This window comes from Myotis daubentonii, chromosome 15 (genome assembly GCF_963259705.1).
Source record: "Myotis daubentonii chromosome 15, mMyoDau2.1, whole genome shotgun sequence".
Taxonomy (NCBI): Eukaryota; Metazoa; Chordata; class Mammalia; order Chiroptera; family Vespertilionidae; genus Myotis; species Myotis daubentonii.
In genome coordinates, this window is record NC_081854.1 from 11,785,410 (window position 1) to 11,806,104 (window position 20,695).

A 20,695-nucleotide genomic window follows, 5' to 3' on the forward strand; every position below is an offset into this window, starting at 1 on the left:
GAAACTTTGGGTCCCAGACCCGGGGCCTTCTTGCAGTTTCGGCCGCTGGGCCTTTGCCTTGGTTGTGCCTCCAGCCTGGACCTCTCTCCTCATATATGTCACCATTTGTCTGGTCTCTTCGCAAAGGCCGCTTCCTCCGAGAGGCCTCCCCTGATTGCCCCTCCTAAATGACAGCCTCCCACAAAAACGCTGCCTCCTTTCCCTTCTTGATTTGGTTCACAAACTTTTTAGGGCCTAAATGATATATTATTTCATGTCATATATCACATTATGACGTTACAGCACATTATTGTGAGGGGAGGTGATGTAATGGCTAAAATTTGGGCTCTGGGTTCAAATCTCATTGCAGCACTTAGCTGTGCAGGTCTTGGGCAAGTAACTGAACCCCCCTGTGCCTCATATTTCCTCATCTGTAAAATGGGGATAGTCAAAGGCCGTGAGGATAGAATGAGTTAATAAATGGTTAGGAAGCATTTAGCAAATTTTAGCTACTGATTGCATGTATGATATTATTGTCCCTACCTCCCCCCAGAATGTCAGCTCCTGAAGATAGGGCTCTGTATGGTCAGCACTGTATCTTTTTTTTAAAAAAATATTTTTTTATTGATATCAGAAAGGAAGAGAGAGAGATAGAAACATCAATGATGAGAGAGAATCATTGATCGGCTACCTCTTGCACACCCCCTCAATCCTACTGGGGATCGAGCCCGCAACAGAGGCATGTGCCCTGACTGGGAATTGAACCGTGACCTCCTGGTTCATAGGTTGATGCTCAACCACTGAGCCATGTGCCTGGGCAGCCCTGTATCTTTTGATTGGTTGATTGATTGATTGATTGATTGATTTCAGAGAGAGAAAGAGAAGCATTGATTTGTTGTTCCACTTTTTCTTTCTTTTTTTTTTTTAAGAAGGCAGAAATGGATCAGTAGCTGGAGAGGGTTGTAAGATCAAGAAACTCTGTACTGCCGAGACCGGTTTGGCTCAGTGGATGGAGCGTCGGCCTGCGGACTGAGGGGTCCCAGGTTCGATTCCGGTCGGGGGCATGTGCCTGGGTTGCGGGCATATCCCCAGTGGGGGATGTGCAGGAGGCAGCTGATCGATGTTTCTCTCTCATCGATGTTTCCAACTCTCTATCTCTCTCCCTTCCTCTCTGTAAAAACTCGATAAAATATATTTTTAAAAAAAAGAAACTCTGTACTTTTTTAAAAATTTTATTTATTTATTTTATTTTTATTATTATATTTTATTGATTTTTTTACAGAGAAGAAAGGAGAGGGATAGAGAGAAACATCGATGAGAGAGAAACATCAATCAGCTGCCTCCTGCACTCCCCCTACTGGGGATGTGCCCACAACCAAGGTACATGACCAGAATCGTACCTGGGACCCTTCAGTCCTCAGGCCGACACTCTATCCACTGAGCCAAACCAGTTAGGGCTTATTTATTTATTTTAAATATTTTTATTGATTTCAAGAGGAAGGAAGAAGGAGAGAAAGAGAGAAACTTCGATCAGAGAGGCACATCGATCAGCTGCTTGGTGTACACCCCCTACTGGGGATCGAGCTTGCATTCTGGGCATGTGCCCTGACTGGGAATCAAACCCGGACGGGACTTCTTGGTCTATGGGACGATGCTCAATCGACTGAGCTATAACAGCCTGGCTGTTGTTCCACTTATTTATGTATTCAATGGTTGATTCTTTGTTTGTTTTTTTAAAATACGTTTTATTGATTATTTTTAGAGAAAGAGGAAAGGAGAGGGACAGAAAGAGACATGAACCCTGACCGGGGATGGAACCCTCAACCTGGCCAATCATGCCTCCGTTCTAACCACCTGAGTTATCCAGCGAGGGCCAGCACTGTATCTTTAGCACTAGAAGAGATGACGCAACGTAGGTGCTCAATAAATGTTTGTTGAGTGATTGGCTGACTGAATCAAGTCCTTGAAACGTAAATTGGTCCAGGCAGGGCTCACATGTTCTAGCCTCTAGCGTCACAGAAAATAGCTCAAGGCGAGCTTTCCTGAACCGCTGCAGAAGCCGGGTCCCCGCACTACAGAACGTAGCCAGCAGGGGGCGCTGCTGGCCCGTGGACCAGGCTTCATACCAGTTCTCCACGCCCCAGTGCAAAGGCTCCCTCCTCTGGGAGCTTCCTCTGACCGCCACAGGCTTCCTGAGACGTCCCTTCTGGGCTGCTGCAGCCTCCTGGGACCCACATCCCAGCCCTGCCCACTGCGGGTCATCTCATCGTCCCCCACACTGGACTCACTATTGTGTCCCCAACACCGGCCAAACACAGGGAAGGCACTCAGCGGGCGGGTGCTGGTTCAACGATGGAAAGTAAAACTCAGATTCACAATCTAACTTCTCCAGATGAGGAGGATGATGATGATTTTGTTCATCTTCACCAGAGGATATTTTTTCATTGCTTTTCAAAGGGATTGGAAGGGAGGGATGGAGAGAGAGAGAAAAACATCGATGTGAGAGAGCCATATCGACTAGTTGCCTCCCGAACTCACCCGACGAGGGGGACAGGGAGTGAACCCACAATTCAGGTACATGCCCTTGACTGGGAATCGAACCCGAAAACCTTTGGTGCACAGGCTGATGCTCTAACCACTGAGCACACCTGTCAGAGCTCCAGACTTTTAGGGAAGATGGTGTAAGGGGGCAGCTGAGCCCCTCACTCCCAACTCTTTTGGCCTCAGGACACTGGGCAGTGGTTCTGGACCCGCCACACCCTCGATAGGAGGAAGTGCAAGGACTGCAGCCAGGCGGCCCAGGTGCAAAGCCCTGCTGCGTCATTCGCTGGCAGTGTGACTCCTGAGCCAGGAACTAACCTCTCTGGTCCTTACGTTCCTGGTCTGTAGCACAGGACTCACAAGGGCAGCCTCCTCTGTGACGCTGTCGTGGGATTAATGGGTAATCCCTGTGAAAGGCTTAGCTCAGAGCATCGCATGGAAAACACTGTGTGTGTGGGTGCGGGTCGGGGCCTGTGGGAGGGAGTAGGAGCCAGGTAGATCTGAGTTCAAATTCTCCTGTTGTAGCCCAGGCAGTGTGGCTCAGTGATTGAGCGTCAACCTATGAACCAGGAGGTTACAGTTTGATTCCTGGTCAGGGCACATGCCCGGGTTGCAGTGTGGGTCCCCAGTGGGGGACGTGCAGGAGGCAGCCAATCAATGATTCTCTCTCATCATTGATGTTTCTATCTCTTTTGCCCTCTCCCTTCCTCTCTGAAGTCAATAAAAATATATTTTAAAAAGAAATCTCCTGTTGCCATTTCCTTTCCATGTAACTTGGGGCAAGCAATGATTTTCTGAGCACCTATTTCCTCATCCTATCTAATAAAAGGCTAATATGCAAATTGTCCCCTCAAGAGTTTGACTGACTGGGAGTTCAGCCACCTGCTATGACATGTGATGACCACCAGGGGGCGGCGTGGAACGAAGGAAGGCCCCGATTGGGCCTGATCGCCAGCCAGGCCTAGGGACCCTACCTGTGCACAAATTTCGTGCACCGGGCCTCTAGTCTATCTATAAAACTGGGATGATCACACTCATTACATAGCATAGTGGTGAATATTAAATGAGACAAAGGCTGAAAGAAGAAAATGTTGACTAAGGTGACCATTTCTTTAGGCCACCCCTGCCTGTGCCAAGCAATTTGACACACCAACAAGGGCTGGAGTGTGTTAAGTTCTTACCTCTTACCAAGGACAGGCCCTATGCCAAGTCTTATAAATTAACTCTGTTAATCCCCAGTCAACCTGATAGGGCGCTATAATTACCCCATTCCACAGGAGGAGAAGATGAGGCACAGAGAAGTCAAGTAATTTGTCTGAGATCACAGAGCCAAGGAGTAACAGAGCCCCTGAATCCATGCAGCTACCCCCGGAAGGAGGCACTGTTACTGGCCCCCTATAAACAGGGAGAAACTGAGGCTCAGAGAGGAGAAATCTCTTGCCCAAGACCGTAGCCAAGAAGGCATTCAATAAAACTCCCATCCTATCACTTCAGGCCTCAGTTTGCCATGTCAGAAAAATGGGTGGATGGGTTGGGGACTTTTCTATTTTCACCTCTTTGCCACAGTTTTTTTTAAAAATCTCCCTCCCCACCCCTACCCCCCGCCACACACATACACTTTTTTAAAAATTTACAAAGGAAGGCACTCAGTCTGTGTGATAGCAGCCTGCAAGAACTAAGACACTTGCCAATTGTTCTAAAGTAGTACATACAGATTAGGTTTTTTGTTTGTTTGTTTGTTTTTTAATTTAGTGAAGAGGAAAAGAGGGAGGGTGCATGCTCTAGTTTTATTCTTTTTAACAGCTGAATATTATTCCCTTGGTTGATGTATTATTTTTTATCCATTAATAAAAATATTTTTTAAAAGCCATTCATAAGACAACAAAGAAATCAGAACAAAAATTAGAAAGTATTTAGAAGTACCAATAATCAACCGACTACATAACAAAACGTGATAAAGAACAGCCTATTGCTGCATGTGATGATATAGATGAATCTCAACAGACAGAATGTTGCTCGAAAGAAATCAGATACAAATTAAAAGAAAGGCCCTGGCCGGTTGGCTCAGTGGATGGAGCGTCGGCCTGCGAACTGAAGGGTCCTGGGTTCGATTCCAGTCAGGGGCACGTGCCCGGGTTGTGAGCTCGATCCCCGGTGGGGGACTTGCAGGAGGCAGCTGATCCACCATAATTCTCTCTCATCATGGATGCTTCTATCTCTCTCTCCCTCTTCCTTCTTCTCTGAAATCAACAACAACAACAAAAAAGAAATCAGCCCTGACCGGTTTGGCTCAGTGGATAGAGCGTCGGCCTGCGGACTGAAAGGTCTCAAGTTCGATTCCCATCAACGACATGTACCTTGGTTGCGGGCACATCCCCAGTAGGAGGCGTGCACACGGAGGCAGCTGATCAATGTTTCTCTCTCATCGATGTTTCTAATTCTTTATTCCTCTCTCTTCCTCTGTGTAAAAAATCAATAAAATATATTTTTTTAAAAAGAAAAGAAATCAGACCAAAGAGAGGGCATCCTGTATGATTCTATTTATGTAAAGTCCAATAACAGGCAAAGCTAATGCCTGGTGTTAACAGGCAGGATAGTGGTTTCTTTGGAAAAAGAGAGGGGACATTGACTGGAAGGGGCAAGAGAGAGCTTTTCAGGGCGCGGGAAAAGCTCTCTGGTGGTTACTCAGGTGTATAAACGTTTATTGCCTTAGCCGGTTTGGCTCAGTGGATAGAGCGTTGGCCTGTGGACTGAAGGGTTGAGGGTTCTATTCTGGTCAAGGGCATGTACCTGATTGCAGGCTTGATTGCCAGCCTGGGTTGGGGCACATGCAGGGGCAACCAATTGATGGTCTCTTTCACATCAATATTTCTCTCTCTCTCTGTCTCTCCCCCTCCCTTCCATTCTCTCTCTAAAAAAATGGAAAAATATCCTCTGGTGAGGATTAACAAAAAATAAAATAAATGTTCATTGATTTTAAGATTTAGGGCATTTCAGTGAATGGTTATATCTCAATGAAAAGGTAACTTTAAGAAATGAAAATATGGGAGGCAGCCAATCAATGATTCTCTCTCATCATTGATGTTTCTATCTCTCTATTCCACTTCCTTCCAATCAATAAATATATATATATGTAAAAAGAAACTAAAATATGAATAGATGTGACCACCCATTCACTGCAAATATAACATTTTCAATGTAAATAATAAATTTGGATTAACAGAATGGAAAACAACCAAACCAAACCAAACCAAAAACCCTGAGGTGCAACTAAAGCAACACCTAGAGGACAATGTGTAGCTAAATTGAAAAATATTGATTTGGATGGCAGGAGGGGAGTCATGAAAGACTATCTGATTTGCCTGTCTTCCCCCACCCCACCCCCACATGGGCCTGGCAGCCAGTTAATTGCAGGGCTGCTGCAGGCCCGGCCTTGCTCTCCAAGAACAAGAAGTAACGGGCAGGTCCCTAACTCTCTGGCTCTGGGGCTGGCTTGGATTTACCTTCGTCTTCCCTGAATCAGATGGCTTCAGGGACCACCAGGATTGGGCCATGGGGGACTGTGGCAGCCACCTCCTCAGCGGAGGAGAGTTGGGACAGAGAAGGTGGTGGGAAACAGAGAGGGTTCGGAAGCAGGTTGCCCTGCAATGCCAGGGCCTTGGGGGTGCAGGGAAGCGTGCAGGCTCTGGCATTCCGGAATGCCAGCTGTGACTTTGAGCCACCTCCTTGCCCCTTTCAGCCTCAGAATCCCTCCTCTGTAAAATGGGGCCTCGGGATAAAGAGGTAGGAGGACCTGGAGGGAGTATGAATACAAACTCAGCGACGGACTATCCGGTCTAGCCTAACTCTGCTACTCCTCAGCTGTGTGACTTTGGGCAAATGCCTTGACCTCTCTGGGCTTCGCTTTCCTGATTTGTAAAATTGCGGTACCCACTTCATAGGACTGTTGGGAAATTACACTGATTAATACACATAAAGTGCTTGGAGCCTGAAGCCAGACTGCTGGAGTGATAAAGGGGGCGTGGGTACAAACGATCAGGGCCTGAACGCCTGCAAAAGGACTCTGGGTTGACGACGGAGTCTGACGTTGTCGAGAGGCCTAGAAACGATTTTCACCAAAGCCTGAACCCAGTCTCCACAGCCCTGAGCCAGTTTGTCTTTCAGTTCTGCTCCTTTCCAGCTGTGTGACCTTGGGCAAATCACTTAACCTCTCTGAGCCTTAATGTCCAGAGTGGACTAACTGCAGAGGATTCTGGGAAACCAAGTTTCTAGAATTGTTGGCTTCTCCAAAGGAGGCCTCCATTAGGGTGGTGAACTCCCCAAACACAGAAAGGGCTTTCAGAGCTGTGTGGCCAGAAAGAACGCCAAATGTCCCTCTAAAGCAGTGGTTTTCAACCTTCCTGATGCCGCGACCCTTTAATACAGTGCCGGGAGCCGGTCCATCCTTGCTGTTTCAAAGGACCTGGCATATATGGCATACTGTTCTTAATATGTTTGCTCACCTTCTTGGCACTATGTGTTTTAACCAAGGTCTCCTCTCTGAGAAAGGTTGTTTCCCCAGGTAGGGATTTTCCCCTGAAGTTAGGGAGGGAATAAAACCCCTCAACTAAGTGCCAGGCGGGTAATTAATCACTTTAACTATGAACAATCATGCTTAAGCTACATAATCTTTACTCCCTGGAATGGAGATAAGAAACGCCCTAACCTTTGTAATAGAGATTGATAAGATTGAATCAACTGGTATAAATACAGATGTAACAAGACAGCAAGACACAGAACTTAGAAGACAGAGCCTACACACAGAACCTAGAGACAGAAGAACTTCGCTGGAGAGAACATGGCAAAAGATCCTGGACAGAAACTGGCCACAGAACCTAGAGACAGAACCTAGAGAGAGAACATGGCAAAAGATCCTGGACAGAAACTGGCCACAGAACCTAGAGACAGAACCTAGCGAGAGAACATGGCAAAAGATCCTGGACAGAAGCTGGAGACAGAACCTAGAGACAGAACCTAGCGAGAGAACATGGCAAAAGATCCTGGACAGAAACTGGCCACAGAACCTAGAGACAGAACCTAGCGAGAGAACCTGGCTGAAGAACCTAGAGACAGAACCTGGCTATAGAACCTGGATAGAACATGGCAAGAGAACCTGACTAGAACCTGGTGACTGAACCTGGCTGGAGAACCTGGACAGAACCTGGCTGGAAAACCTAGCGAGGGAACATGGCTACAGAACCTGGCTGGAGAACCTGGAGAACCTGGCTGGAGATCCTAACCAGAACTTGGCTGGAGATCCTGGCTAGGCTGCTGATCAACTGAACGCTGTCTCCGTGTCATTCCTTCTTTGCCGACACCGTCCACACCTTTGGGGACCCCTTGGACCTGCTGGGGTTGGACCCCAGCAATACAGTTCCTCATGTTGTGGTGACCCCCAACCATAACATTATTTTCGTTGCTACTTCATAACTGTAATTTTGCTACTGTTATGAATTGTCATGTAAATATCAATGCAGGATGTATTTTCATTGTTACAAATTGAACATAATTAAAGCATAGTGATTAATCACAAAAACAATATTATATATGTGTTTTCCGATGGTCTTAGGCGACCCCTGTGAAAGGGTTGTTCGACCCCCAAAGGGTCGCGACCCACAGGTTGAGAACCGCTGCTCTAAGGGATTATCAGGGGCCCAGGGGCCTGAGCTGTGCCACCCACCAGTTGTATGATGTGGCTGGGTCCCGTCTCTCCCCTGCTCACAGCCCTCAGAGGCTCCCCTCCCTCTCACAGGGGCTGGAAGCTCCCCCACAGCCCCTAGGGCCGCACAGGTCTGCTCCTGTCCCCTCTCCAGCCTCCTGTTCTCCCTCCCTCTTCCCTCTGCCCCAGCTGGGCCAGCCCTGGACATCCTCCCTGCCTCTCAAATACGCCAAGCCACGCCCACCCCCGGGCCTTTGCACCTGCTGCTTCCCTTCCAGATTCCCCTCATGGCTGGCTCCCTCAGGTCTCTGCACCGGTGTCACCTCCCAGAGGCCTGACCTCCCCTCCCCTCCCCGGCTGTGCCACTGCTCACCCCTTACCCTCTCTCATGTTCCTTCAAAGCCCTGCTGCCCCCACAGGACAACATGCTGTTCACGGTCACTCCATTAAGGCAGGGGTGGGGCCCTGCTGTGTCCGCAGTGAGCGCATAGCTGTTACCATGATAAATGCGTGACCAGCCCGGCCGGCCGGCGGCTCAGTGGCTGAACCAGGAGGTCACGTTCCGTTCCATCCTCCCTCAGGGCACATGCCCCGCTGGGTGCCCGGTGGGGGGCGTGCAGGAGGCAGCCGATCAATGCTTCTCTCTCATCACTGAGGTTTCTCTCTCTCTCTCCCTCCCTTCCTCTCTGAAGTCAATAATATATATACTAGAGGCTCGATGCATGAAATTCGTGCAAGAGTAGCCCCCCCCCCCCCAGGCACCAGCTTCCCTCTGGCACCTGGGACCCTGTTTCCCTTGAAGCCCGGCTTCCTCCAGAAGGTTGTCCGAAGTAAGTCCGATCGAATTAGCATATTATACTATATATATTTTTTAAATGCATAATGATTCCAGCCCAATTCCTTTCAGTCCCCGGGCCTCGGGCCTCGCTTCCCTAACCACGCAGGAGGCCCTTGCACGCTGACTTTGCTGGGAAGGGACAGGTGGAGGAGAGACCAGGGTCTGGGCCTCAAGGAAGCGTTTTCTAGGCCCCCCGCTCCCCACCAGGAGTCCGGGGAGAGCGGAGAGCACCCTTCTCCCTGGTTCAGCCCCCACCTGCCTGGGAGCCCCGGGGATGAACCCCAGAGGGACGGGGCCCCACGGAAGGGCACGTCTCTTGCCATCCCGGGCGCTCCCTGCGCCCACCCCGCTCGCCCTGCAATCTTGGAGCAGATCCACCCCCCTCCCCCCCGCGCCTCCCCGCTTCACAGCCGCCCCTCCTCCGCCCCAGGTCCCAGCCGAGGCGCCCAGAGCGCCTGCTCCGCCCGCATCTTCCCCGCGGGGCTCCGAGGTCTCCGCGGAGTCGCCGCGTCCCCTGGAGGTGGGGCGGCCTCCCGGGGCCTCCGCTGCCCTTGTAAGGAGGCGAGGCCCCGGACACCCGAGCCGCCAGGTTATAATTAACCGGACACGTGGCGACCCCACCCCCCACCACCTGCCCGCGCCCCCCCAGCGCCCCGAGGCTGGGCCTTCGCGGAGGAGGCAGGCAGCGCGCTCCAAAAATAACTCCCGTCGGGGCGAGTCCTTCCCTGTCCCCTCCGGGCGGGGCGACCGCGGCCTCCACCCTGGCTGGAGTTTGAATCTCAGCCCAGCCCGGCCTCAGTTTCCCCCGCCCACACCCCGCCGGGAGGAGTCCGCCAGGCTCCCAGGGCTGCCCAGCCCCAGCTCCCACTGGGCCGCCCGCTCCCTGCGGCGGTGACGGCCACACCGCCCTGCTGGCCCGCGGCTCCTCCTGTGCGGACACTGGGTACCTGGCGCCCTGAGGCCACGGCGAGGTGCCCCCAGGGCAGGGCTCAGGTCAAGGCCACTGGGGACTGAGGAGAGGCCTGTGCAGGGCGGGGGGCCAGCGCGGGCGGCCCCTACGTGCCTGGGACGTCCCCGTGTCCCCGGCGGGGGGCCAGCTGCGCGCGCCAGCCCGACTCAGCACTTGGTCAGGGGATCAGCCGGAGGCGCTGCCCGGGGGAGGCCCATAGAAGGCCTGGGGCTGGGCGCAAGGCCTGCCTGGGTCCAGGGTGGGCACCGCGCCCGGGCAGCGAGGTGAGAGGCTCAGCTGCCCTCCAGCCCCTCCCAGCCAATGGCACGGCCCAGGCCCCACCTATATAAGGCCAGGGCTGCAGGCGCCTCCTCCGGGTCAGCGTTGCGCCCAGGACACAGACAGCCCTTTCAGCACAGCCCAGACAGGTACCGCCCGCGGTGGGAGCCAGGGTGGGGTCCGGGGCGGCCCGGGTGCGGGAGGCCAGCCCGGCTGTGGAGCGGCCTTGCACGGGGGTGCGCCCCACACCCTCCTGCACGCGTCGGGGCAGCGTGGGGAAGGTTGGCCTTGTGTCTGTGAGCCCCCAACCCCGCCTGTGACTTGTGGCCTCCGTGGCAGAGGGTCCTGGGGGGATCCCCAGAGAGGAAAGGAGACTTGGCAGCTGCCAGCGGCCCCCCCTGTGAGGGGCTGTGGGCCTGGACTGTGCTCCGAGGGTTGGTCACCAGAACTGGGCGCCACCTGTCAGGGTCTTCGCATGTGTGACCATGTGGGTCCCTGTTGGACTCACAACAGTGCAATGTGTCTGCCTTTCTGTGGCTCCTGCCCCGGGGCCTGTACCCTGGGTGTGTCGCTGAGCTTGGGGTGTGTGCGAGGGACTGTTTATGGTGGTGTGTGTGTGTGTGTGTGTGTGTGTGTGTGTGTGTCTGGGGCTATTTTTGCTCTGTCTCTCGGGCTCACCCGCCTTGCTCAGCGCCTTCCCTTGGCAGGTCCCTAGCAGGATGGGGGTGGGTACACCCCCTGAAGGGGAGTTTCTGGGCTGGAAGCCCTTGAGCCCTGAGGCCTGGATGTGTGTCCTCCCGGCCACCCTGGCCCACCTGTCTCCAGCCTGCTGACTTGGTGCAAGCCGAACCCCTGGAATGTGAGGGAGGAGGTGGCAGCTGGGGGTGGGGGTGGGGCGGGGGAAGGAGTCTGCCAGACTCTAAAAATAATTTCCAACCCTGGACAGCAGCCCCTAAGGTCTTTCATGGGTCCCCCCACCCCCGCCCCAGCCTGATGCCTCAGCCTTCGGCTTACCCTGGTCCCAGTCTTCCCACCGTCCTGTCTGCTTTCCATCCCTGGAGCTGGGAGTGAGCACCCCACGCCTGCCACCACTGCTGAAGGGTCCTTCCTCTCTGGGTCTTGTGAACGAAAGTAATAACAATAGTAGCAGCCATTCCTGTAGGTACAATTCGACGCCAGGGCCTGTGCTCAGCCGGCCACAAGCCTGAGCTCAAAGAATCCTCCTGGAAAGCCCCTGGGAAGGCTCAGCGCACAGGTGACAGAGGCCCAGAGAGGCTGAGCAACTGGCCTGGGGTCACACAGCAGGGAAATGGCAGAGGTGGGATTTGAACCCAGCTCTGCCGGCCCCAGAGGCTGAGCTTTTCTTCCCAACTGAGCCCTGCAGGAGACTTGTCAGCAATAGAGGTGGGGGCAGCCACCCAGCCCTCCTGTCCTCCCTGCCCCTCACCCCTTGACTGAGCCCCTGGAATCACACCCAAGAAGCTTCAGAGCGTGTCCCTTCTCTGCTCACACTCATTCCCAGCAGCACCTCCACCTTTTCGCCAGCTCCTCACACAGACCTTTACAACAGCAGCAGCTGCGCAAAATAAAGGCTGACTGTGGCAGGCACCGTTCCAAGTGCTTTACACACATTAACTCCCTTAATCCTCCCAACTTCCCCACGAGGTGAGCGCTATTCTGACCCCTATTTTACAGATGAGTAATTTGAGGCACAGAGAGGTTAAGCAACTTGCAAAAGGTCACACAGCGTGTAAGTGGCAGAGCTGGGACTGAAACCCAGGCTGCCTGATTCTAGGACCGACAGGCTTATCCATGCCACAGTGACCACTCCAGGCCGAGGGTCCCCCTCCTGGAGAAACTGAGTCTCTCGCAAGGTTATTAGTCAAAATACATCCTGTCAAAACGCAGCGGCTCAGAGAGGGGCCCCGCTTGCCCCAAGTCACTCAGCACAGGAGTCAGGCCTGGCCCGTCTCTGCGGGAGGCGGTAACCTTCGCTCCCCTCTTCCCACCAGGCCCCCCACGCCGCCGCCATGCCGTTCGGGAACACCCACAACAAGTACAAGCTGAACTACAAGCCGGAGGAGGAGTACCCGGACCTCAGCAAGCACAACAACCACATGGCCAAGGTGCTGACCCCTGACCTCTACAAGAAGCTGCGAGACAAGGAGACTCCTTCTGGCTTCACTCTGGACGATGTCATCCAGACGGGTGTGGACAACCCAGGTAAGAGCGCGGGGACCCGAGGGGCGGGGCCGGGGGGGCTGCCTGCCAGGCTCCATCCTGCCTTCCGGCCTCAGTGTTCCCATCTGTAAAGTGGGGACCATAGACTGACGGGCTGTTGTGAGAAACAAACGAGTCTGTGCGTGGGAAGGGCTTGGGACAGGACCTGGCCCATAGCCAGCCCCTGGCTAAATGCACAGGAGTTTCCTGCGAGCTTCCCGGAGAGGCCTTCACCCTCCTGGGCCCCTACAGGCTACAGCGGCGCCGGCACAGTGGGCGCCAGCATCTGGCATCTGGTGGGCACACTGGTGCTGTGGTCCCTCCTCCAAGGACACCCGCCAGGCGAGGGGACCAGGTGGCAGGAGCCCAGGTCCCAGCCTTCGCCCCCCAGCTCGTCCTGGGGAGCAGGAGGGAGGCCTCTGTTTCCCCATCCGGGAAGTCAGAGGGCCTTGCCAGTCTCTTATGTGTGGAAGCTGATGGTCTAAGGTTCTGGAACATTCTAGGGCAGCGGTTCTCAACCTGTGGGTCGCGACCCCTTTGGGGGTCGAACGACCCTTTCACAGGGGTCGCCTAAGACCATCGGAAAACACAGATATAATTACATATTGTTTTTGTGATGAATCACTATGCTTTCATTATGTTCAATTTGTAACAATGACATTGGGGGTCATCACAACATGAGGAACTGTATTAAAGGGTCGCAGCCTTAGGAAGGTTGAGAACCACTGCTCTAGGGGGAGGTTCCCTGGCTGGGGCCTCGGGAGTGGTGATATTTTTAGTCCCTTGTGCCTGGTCCCCTGGGGCTCGTCCCTCTCTGCCCTGTCCCAGCATCCTCACCCCCAGGCCCCCTCACCTCTCCCAGCCTCCCCTCCAGATGGGACCTCTTCTCACACACACACTCACACTCACACTCACACACACACACTCACACTCACACACACTCGCCCGCACGTGCACGCACACGCAGTCTACACCACACCCAGAAGCCCAGGCTGCTGGGGACGAGCCCCCCTCACCTCACCCGACCCCCAGGTCACCCCTTCATCATGACCGTGGGCTGTGTGGCCGGCGATGAGGAGTCCTACGTGGTGTTCAAGGACCTCTTCGACCCCATCATCCAGGACCGGCACGGCGGCTACAAGCCCACCGACAAGCACAAGACCGACCTCAACCATGAGAACCTCAAGGTGGGCTGCCCCAAGCGGGGAGAGGGGAGGAGGGGGAGGAGGGAGGGGAGGACAGAGTGCAGGGGGGAGAGGGGAGGAGGGGGAGGAGGGAGGGGAGGACAGAGTGCAGGGGGGAGAGGGGAGGAGGGGGAGGAGGGAGGGGAGGACAGAGTGCAGCGGGGAGAGGGGAGGAGGGGGAGGAGGGAGGGGAGGACAGAGTGCAGAGGGGAGAGGGGAGGAGGGGGAGGAGGGAGGGGAGGACAGAGTGCAGCGGGGAGGGGGGAGGAGGAGGGAGGGGAGGACAGAGTGCAGTGGGGAGGGGCGGGGGAGGAGGGCAGAGCCAGGGAAGACGCAGGCGGGAGGGCACTCAGAGACGCAGAGACACAGAGATCAACAGATGGAGAGAAACACAGGGAGAGGGACAGAGGAAGACAGACAGGAGGCAGAGGGACAGGAGGGAGGGAGGGAGGGAGGGAGAGAGAGAGAGAGAGAGAGAGAGAGAGAGAGAGAGAGGAGCCAGGCACAAAACAGACCTGTAGAAAGGGAGAAACGGAGGGAGATGATGGACAGTCAGAGACGGGGGAGAGACAGAGATGGAGAGACAAATGGGAGAGACAGAGATGGAGAGGCAGAGAGTCAGAGCTGGGGCGAGGGGTGGGGAGAGGCCATGGGGAAGGAGGAGGCTAAGGAAGCAGCAGAGAAGCCGGGGGGAACGGGGAGGGTTGGGGGGCACTGGGAGGCCCTGACACCCCACGTGCCCTCCAGGGCGGAGACGACCTGGACCCCAACTACGTGCTCAGCAGCCGCGTGCGCACGGGCCGCAGCATCAAGGGCTACACGCTGCCCCCCCACTGCTCCCGCGGGGAGCGCCGGGCCGTGGAGAAGCTCTCCGTGGAAGGTGAGCCCGCCCGCCCCCGCCGGGTCACCGGCTCCTCCGGGGGCAGATCTCTGGGCCCCGGGACCCCCGTGTTCTAACGTGCAAGCTGCTTGGTACACCCTGGTGCCGGCGAGGGACAGGGCAGCGTCCTCCCGGTGGGAGTGTTGAGGGGCCCTGAGCAGATCCAGGCGGACACCCGGCTGCGCCAGGTCCTGAACGGCACCCAGTCAGCCAGCAAGTGTCTATGGCCGGGCAGGTCCTGTGTGTGGAGCTGGGGCTCCCAAGATGAAGAAGACAAAGTCACTGTTGTCAGAGCTGCCGGGCTGGTGGGGGGATGAGAGGGCGTAAACACAGAAACCCAGAAAAGAACAAGGTAATTCCAAAATGCAAACCAAGACAAGGGGTGTGGCAGGGAACAGCCCGGTGCTGGGGGAGGCTCTCCTGTGAAGAAGGAGTTGAGATCTGACTGGTGAGGAGGAGCCGACCTTGGGAAGGGTGCCAGCAGGCAGCGCAGCAAGTGCAAAGGCCCTGAGGTGGGAGGAAGAGCGAGGAAACCATTGTGGCTGGAGCGAGAGGGTGAGGAGATGAGGTCAGAGGGGGATGGTGCTCAGAGCCTTATGGGCTGATAAGAGGACTTTGGCTCTGACTCTGAGGGAGGCGGTAGCCATGGGAGGGCGGTGATCAGGGGAAGGACAGGTTCAGATTTCCGTGGAGCCCTCTGGCTGCCGAGTGGGGGACAGACTGGGCAAAAGTAGGAGCAGAGAGACCGTGAGGGGGCAACCATAGTAGTCCCGGTGAAGGGTGCAGGGTGACAATGGAATGGGGAGAGAGAGTGTGTTTTGGAGGTTGAACCATCAGAACTCATGTTGTTCTGATAAACGTTTAACTGGCTCTCAAAAAAGAAAAAAGAAAAAAAGAAAGCCCTGATTTGCAGCAACTGCCAATTTCTGTGGTGTAAATCCTCCTAGGATGGCCAATTTTAAGTTATGACGTCATACAGAGACGGGAAGAGATGACAGCACATCATCCTATAGTATTTCCACCACACCACACAGCTATGGCAGATGACTTCAAGAACATAGATAATAATAAATATAGTAAAATAGTTAGAAAGTTATAGTGCTGAGTATTAATTACCTTTGTTTTATTTTATTTTATTTTTTAAATATATTTTTATTGATTTCAGAGAGGAAGGGAGAGGGAGAGATAGAAACATCAATGATGAGAGAGAATCATTGATTGGCTGCCTCCTGCACGCCCCCACCAGGGATCGAGCCCACAACCTGGGCATGTGCCCTGACTGGGAATCAAACTGTGACCTCCTAGTTCATAGGTCAACGCTCAACCACCGAGCTACGCCAGCCAGGCTACTTTTGTTTTAAATATAATTTATTTAGTTTGTAGATTACTTTATTTTTAATTATATAATATACTAGAGGCCTGGTGCATGAAATTCGTGCACAGGAGTGGGGGGGCGTCCCTCAGCCCAGCCTGCACCCTCTCCAATCCGGGACCCCTTGGGGGATGTCTGACTGCCAGTTTAGGCCTGATCCTGAAGATTGGGACTAAACTGGCAGTCGGACATCCCTCTCACAATCCTGGACTGCTAGCTCCTAATTGCTCACCTGCCTGCCTGCCTGGTCACCCCTAACTGCCCGCCCCTGCCGGCCTGATTGCCCCTCACTGCCTCTGTGTGCTGGCCTGATCACCCCTAACTGCACCCCCTGCTGGCCTGGTCGCCTCCAACTGCCCCCTCCCTGCTGGCCTCGTCACCCCTTACTGCCCTCCTTGCTGGCCTGGTTGCCCCCAACTGCCCCCCCTGCTGGCCTGGTCGCCCTTAACTACCCCCCCCCCCGCCAGCACCTCTTACTGCCCCCCCTACCGGCCTGGTCACCCCCAACTGCCCCCCTTGCTGGCCTGGTCGCCTCCAACTGCCCCCTCCCTGCTGGCCTCGTCACCCCTTACTGCCCTCCCTGCCAGCCTAATCACCCCCAACTGCCCCCCTCTGCTGGCCTGGTTGCCCCTAACTGCCCCCCTGCCGGCCTGGTTGCCCCTCATGGCCCCCCACCGGCCTAGTCGCCCCACACAGCCTGCTGTTCAGTCGTTTGGTCGTCCCTCACTAACCCCCCTGCTGGCCTGGTCGTAGGCAGCCATCTTGTGAGGGCGTGAGGTTTAATTTTCATATTACCTCTTTATTATATAGGATGGTATATGATATATAACATATAGTATATGATACAAATAATGTATATTATGTATATGACTAATTATGAGCTACATAAATATGCATATGTTCAAATATACTTATTATATACATAGTACATATTTATCATACATATTATAATAATTTTTACTGATGGCTCCCCAAATCCTGAGACTGTCTGGCCAGCCAGTAGGAGTGGCACCCCCACACTAATGCCTGCAGGTGGATTGGACGTGAGGGTCCAGGGAAAGGGAGAATCATGGTTTCTGGCTTGAGCACATGAGGTGACCTGGCAGACAGGGAGGAGCACGTTTGGGGGCTCATGAATTTGGGATTAGACGTGGTATTTAGGCACCTTTAGGACATGCATGGGGCCAAGGCCCAAGCCCGTTCGGGGCAGCAGTGTGGGGTCCCCGGGGCCTTCACACCCCGCTTCAGGAGGGACAGGCTGCTGACTACTCCTCCGTGTGCCTCTCAGCCCTCAACAGCCTGACGGGCGAGTTCAAGGGGAAATACTACCCTCTGAAGAGCATGACAGAGCAGGAGCAGCAGCAGCTCATCGACGACCACTTCCTGTTCGACAAGCCCGTGTCCCCACTGCTGCTGGCTTCGGGCATGGCCCGCGACTGGCCCGACGCCCGTGGCATCTGGTGAGACCCCTGTGCCAAGCCCTGCCCTCCCTCCAGCCTCCTCCAGTCCCCCCAGGACCCTCCTCATTCCTCCACCAAAGTCAAGACCGTAAGTGATTGTGTTTTCAAGAACCGGAAAACGACCTGGCCCCCCACCCTTGCCAGCCCTGTGGTCTGTGTCACATTTTGGGAAACTTGGACCAGAGAAGAGGCAGTTGGGACCTTAGGCTTGAATGAGACTCTGGGTTCAAATCCCAGCGCTGCCGCTGACCAGCTGGGTGACCTTGGACACATCCCTGAACGTTTCTCTCCCCGGTTCCCACCTATAGAGTAGAGGTCACAGTACTTCATAGCTCTGGGGGTTCTTGTGAGGGCTAGAGCTCATGTATGTAAAGTATAGAAAACAGTGCCTGCCCCTAGTTGGCTATTAGTATGATCCTGTTTTTGTGTGTGTGTGTTGTTGTTGTTTTTTGTGAATCCTCACGGGAGGATAGGTTTCCATTGATTTTTAGGGAGAGTGGAAGAGAGAGGGCAAGACAGAGAGAAACACCGATGTGAGAGGAACACATCGATTGGTTGCCTCCTGCACGAGCCCCAACCTGGGCCTGGCCGGGGAGGAGCCTGCAACCGAGGTACGTGCCCTTGACGGGAATCGAACCCGGGACCCTTTGGCCCCTAGGCCGATGCGCCACCCACGGAGCCAAACCGGCGAGGGCTGGTATGATCTAATTTATTACTAACGGCTGTTGAGAGTAAGGCTTTCTGTAAATCTCTGAATGCCCGATTCTGGTAGTCAAAGGTTTAGAAAGGTTTGAGAACCTAGGTTTCAAGTGAAAGGAGAGTAGAGAGCCTAGGGCCAAGATTTACAGATAGGATGATTCTAAGATTTCAAGATTTTCAAGATTTTTAGGTTCTAAGATTCCGCTCATTTCAGAGTCTGCGATTCCCTGGTTTCAGACATTTCCAGACCCGGCAGTGTCATGGTTCTCACTGAGACTGGGGCCGAGATGGCACCACGCGATAGGGAGGTTCTCTGGCCCCGAGACCAGATGTACGGTTTCCAATATTTATCCATCTTGACTCCGGGCTTGTGAGGCTGAGATTCTGAGAGTCGGTACTTGAATGCTGTTCACAGACCTGAGCCCCTAGAGTCCTGGTCCCAGGATCTGAGCTCTCCAGGGCGTGAGCGCTAGTCCGCAGGTGTGGGCTGCGGTTCTGCGGAGAGAGGCCGCCTCCTCCTGCCCCTCGGCCCGCTGCCCTCTAGCGGTGGGTATGTGTTTGGAGAGGGCGCGAAAGGGGGTCCCCCGGAGCTGATTCCGTGGCCTCCGCTGCACCCCACCTTAGGCACAACGACAACAAGAGCTTCCTGGTGTGGGTGAACGAGGAGGATCACCTCCGAGTCATCTCCATGGAGAAGGGGGGCAACATGAAGGAGGTTTTCCGCCGCTTCTGCGTGGGGCTGCAGAAGGTGGGTGCCTGCCCTGGCGACTGGCTTCGGGCTGCGCCCGGGACGCCCCGCCCTCTTGGCGAGGCCCCGCCCCCACCCACCCCCCAAAACACCAGCCACCAGCCCACACACTCCCAGCCCTTTCCAGGGTCACGCCCACTGGCAGCCGGCTCCTCCCTCTGCTCCCCAAACTCCGCCCCTTTGGACGCATCCAACCCCATTTCGAAGGCCTCGCCTCCTGGGGAACCCCCAGGCCCCACCCCCACACTAAAGCCCCGCCCCCAAGAACCCAAAGCCCCGCCCCTCAGAATCCTGCTGTGATCCGTGCGGTCGGTCCTTTCCTCTCAGTTCCCCAGCTGCGCCCCCTCAGGACCCGGCCCCCACGCACATCGTCACGTCCCGGCCCTTCCCACTTCGTCCGGGTTTGGGGGCGTTTGGGGGCGCCCGCTGGCGCTGACCCCTGGTCCTCTCACCTGCCTCAGATTGAGGAGATCTTCAAGAAAGCCGGCCACCCCTTCATGTGGAACGAACACCTGGGCTACGTGCTCACCTGCCCCTCCAACCTGGGCACCGGGCTGCGCGGAGGCGTGCACGTGAAGCTGGCACACCTGAGCAAGCACCCCAAGTTCGAGGAGATCCTCAGCCGCCTGCGCCTGCAGAAGCGGGGCACAGGTGCGGCCCGCCTCCCCGCGCCGGGCCGTGGGGGGGGGCATTTTCGGTGGCGGATGGGGAGGTGGGGTGACCCCGAGAGCTCTGAGGGTCGGCAAGGGCTGCCCCTCCGAGCCTCAGTTTCTTCCCCTGCAAATGCGCATCAAACAGCTTACCTCATAGGCGTCGGCACATCACCATGGTGACAGAATACACGCGGTGTACGTCCCCGCCCCCTGGGGGCTTCAGTTTCCCAACTAAAGGGGCAGACGGTCGGGTTGGACCCCAGTGGCCCAGCTGCAGAGCGCACTGCCCACCAGGCTCCATTTCCTTGCTGGACAGTAGGGGGCGAGGTAACTGAAGCCGGAGGTGTGGGCCCCGACTGACAGCCATTTAGGAGGCTCTGCGAGCACGTAACCCTCAGTGCAGGCGGCTGCCGGCACCTCCGCTCCCTCCTCAGGCCCCCGCTTTCTGCTCCCGCAGGTGGCGTGGACACAGCTGCCGTGGGCTCCGTGTTCGACGTGTCCAACGCCGATCGGCTGGGCTCGTCCGAGGTAGAGCAGGTGCAGCTGGTGGTGGACGGTGTGAAGCTCATGGTGGAGATGGAGAAGAAGCTGGAAAAGGGCCAGTCCATCGACGACATGATCCCCGCCCAGAAGTAGGCGCCCAGCCCGCCCGCCGCCGCCCGCCGCAGCCCCCCGCCGAAGGGAAGGAAGGCCCGGCCCACTGGAGACGCGCCCCTGCCCCCGAGGCCGGCCTGCAACGGCTCGGTCACCGAGGGGCCCCACCCAGCCCCTCTCGGAGTTCCTCTTCCAACCAGAGTTCCAACCAATGGGCCCCTCCTCTGGGTTCCGGCCAATGAAAACCCTCTACTTTTCCCGGAGCTCTGCAAGGGGGAGCGTCCTCCACACGTGGCGCTAATGCTTTTTCTCCGCTCAAAGCAACAAATAAAAGCAATGGTGGCCTTAACCTTGTGGGCACGTTATTGAGGGAGGAGGGACTTTTGTAACTGGCTGCTCTGTGACCTCGAAGTGGGTTGCCCTCTCTAGGCACCTTCTATCCCCCATGAGGCCAGGTTAGGGTACAGAGCAGTGATGGCGAACCTTTTGAGCTCCGCGTGTCAGCATTTTGAAAAACCCTAACTTAACTCTGGTGCCGTGTCACATAGAGAAATTTTTTGATATTTGCAGCCATAGTAAAACAAAGACTTAAGCTGGGGCC

The 20,695-nt window shown here is 55.3% G+C and overlaps 1 protein-coding gene across 1 annotated transcript; it reads left to right on the top strand.

Moving 5' to 3' along the window:
• The first annotated feature begins 10,277 nt into the window (after positions 1-10,277).
• CKM (creatine kinase, M-type) lies at positions 10,278-20,443 on the top strand. Its single transcript, XM_059666171.1, has 8 exons — positions 10,278-10,433; positions 12,297-12,507; positions 13,537-13,691; positions 14,436-14,568; positions 17,229-17,400; positions 18,724-18,847; positions 19,309-19,498; positions 19,958-20,443. Exons 2-8 carry the CDS (start codon positions 12,315-12,317, stop codon positions 20,134-20,136), a joined length of 1,146 nt encoding a protein of 381 aa, XP_059522154.1. The 5' UTR covers positions 10,278-10,433; positions 12,297-12,314; the 3' UTR covers positions 20,137-20,443.
• The last annotated feature ends 252 nt before the right edge of the window (positions 20,444-20,695 follow it).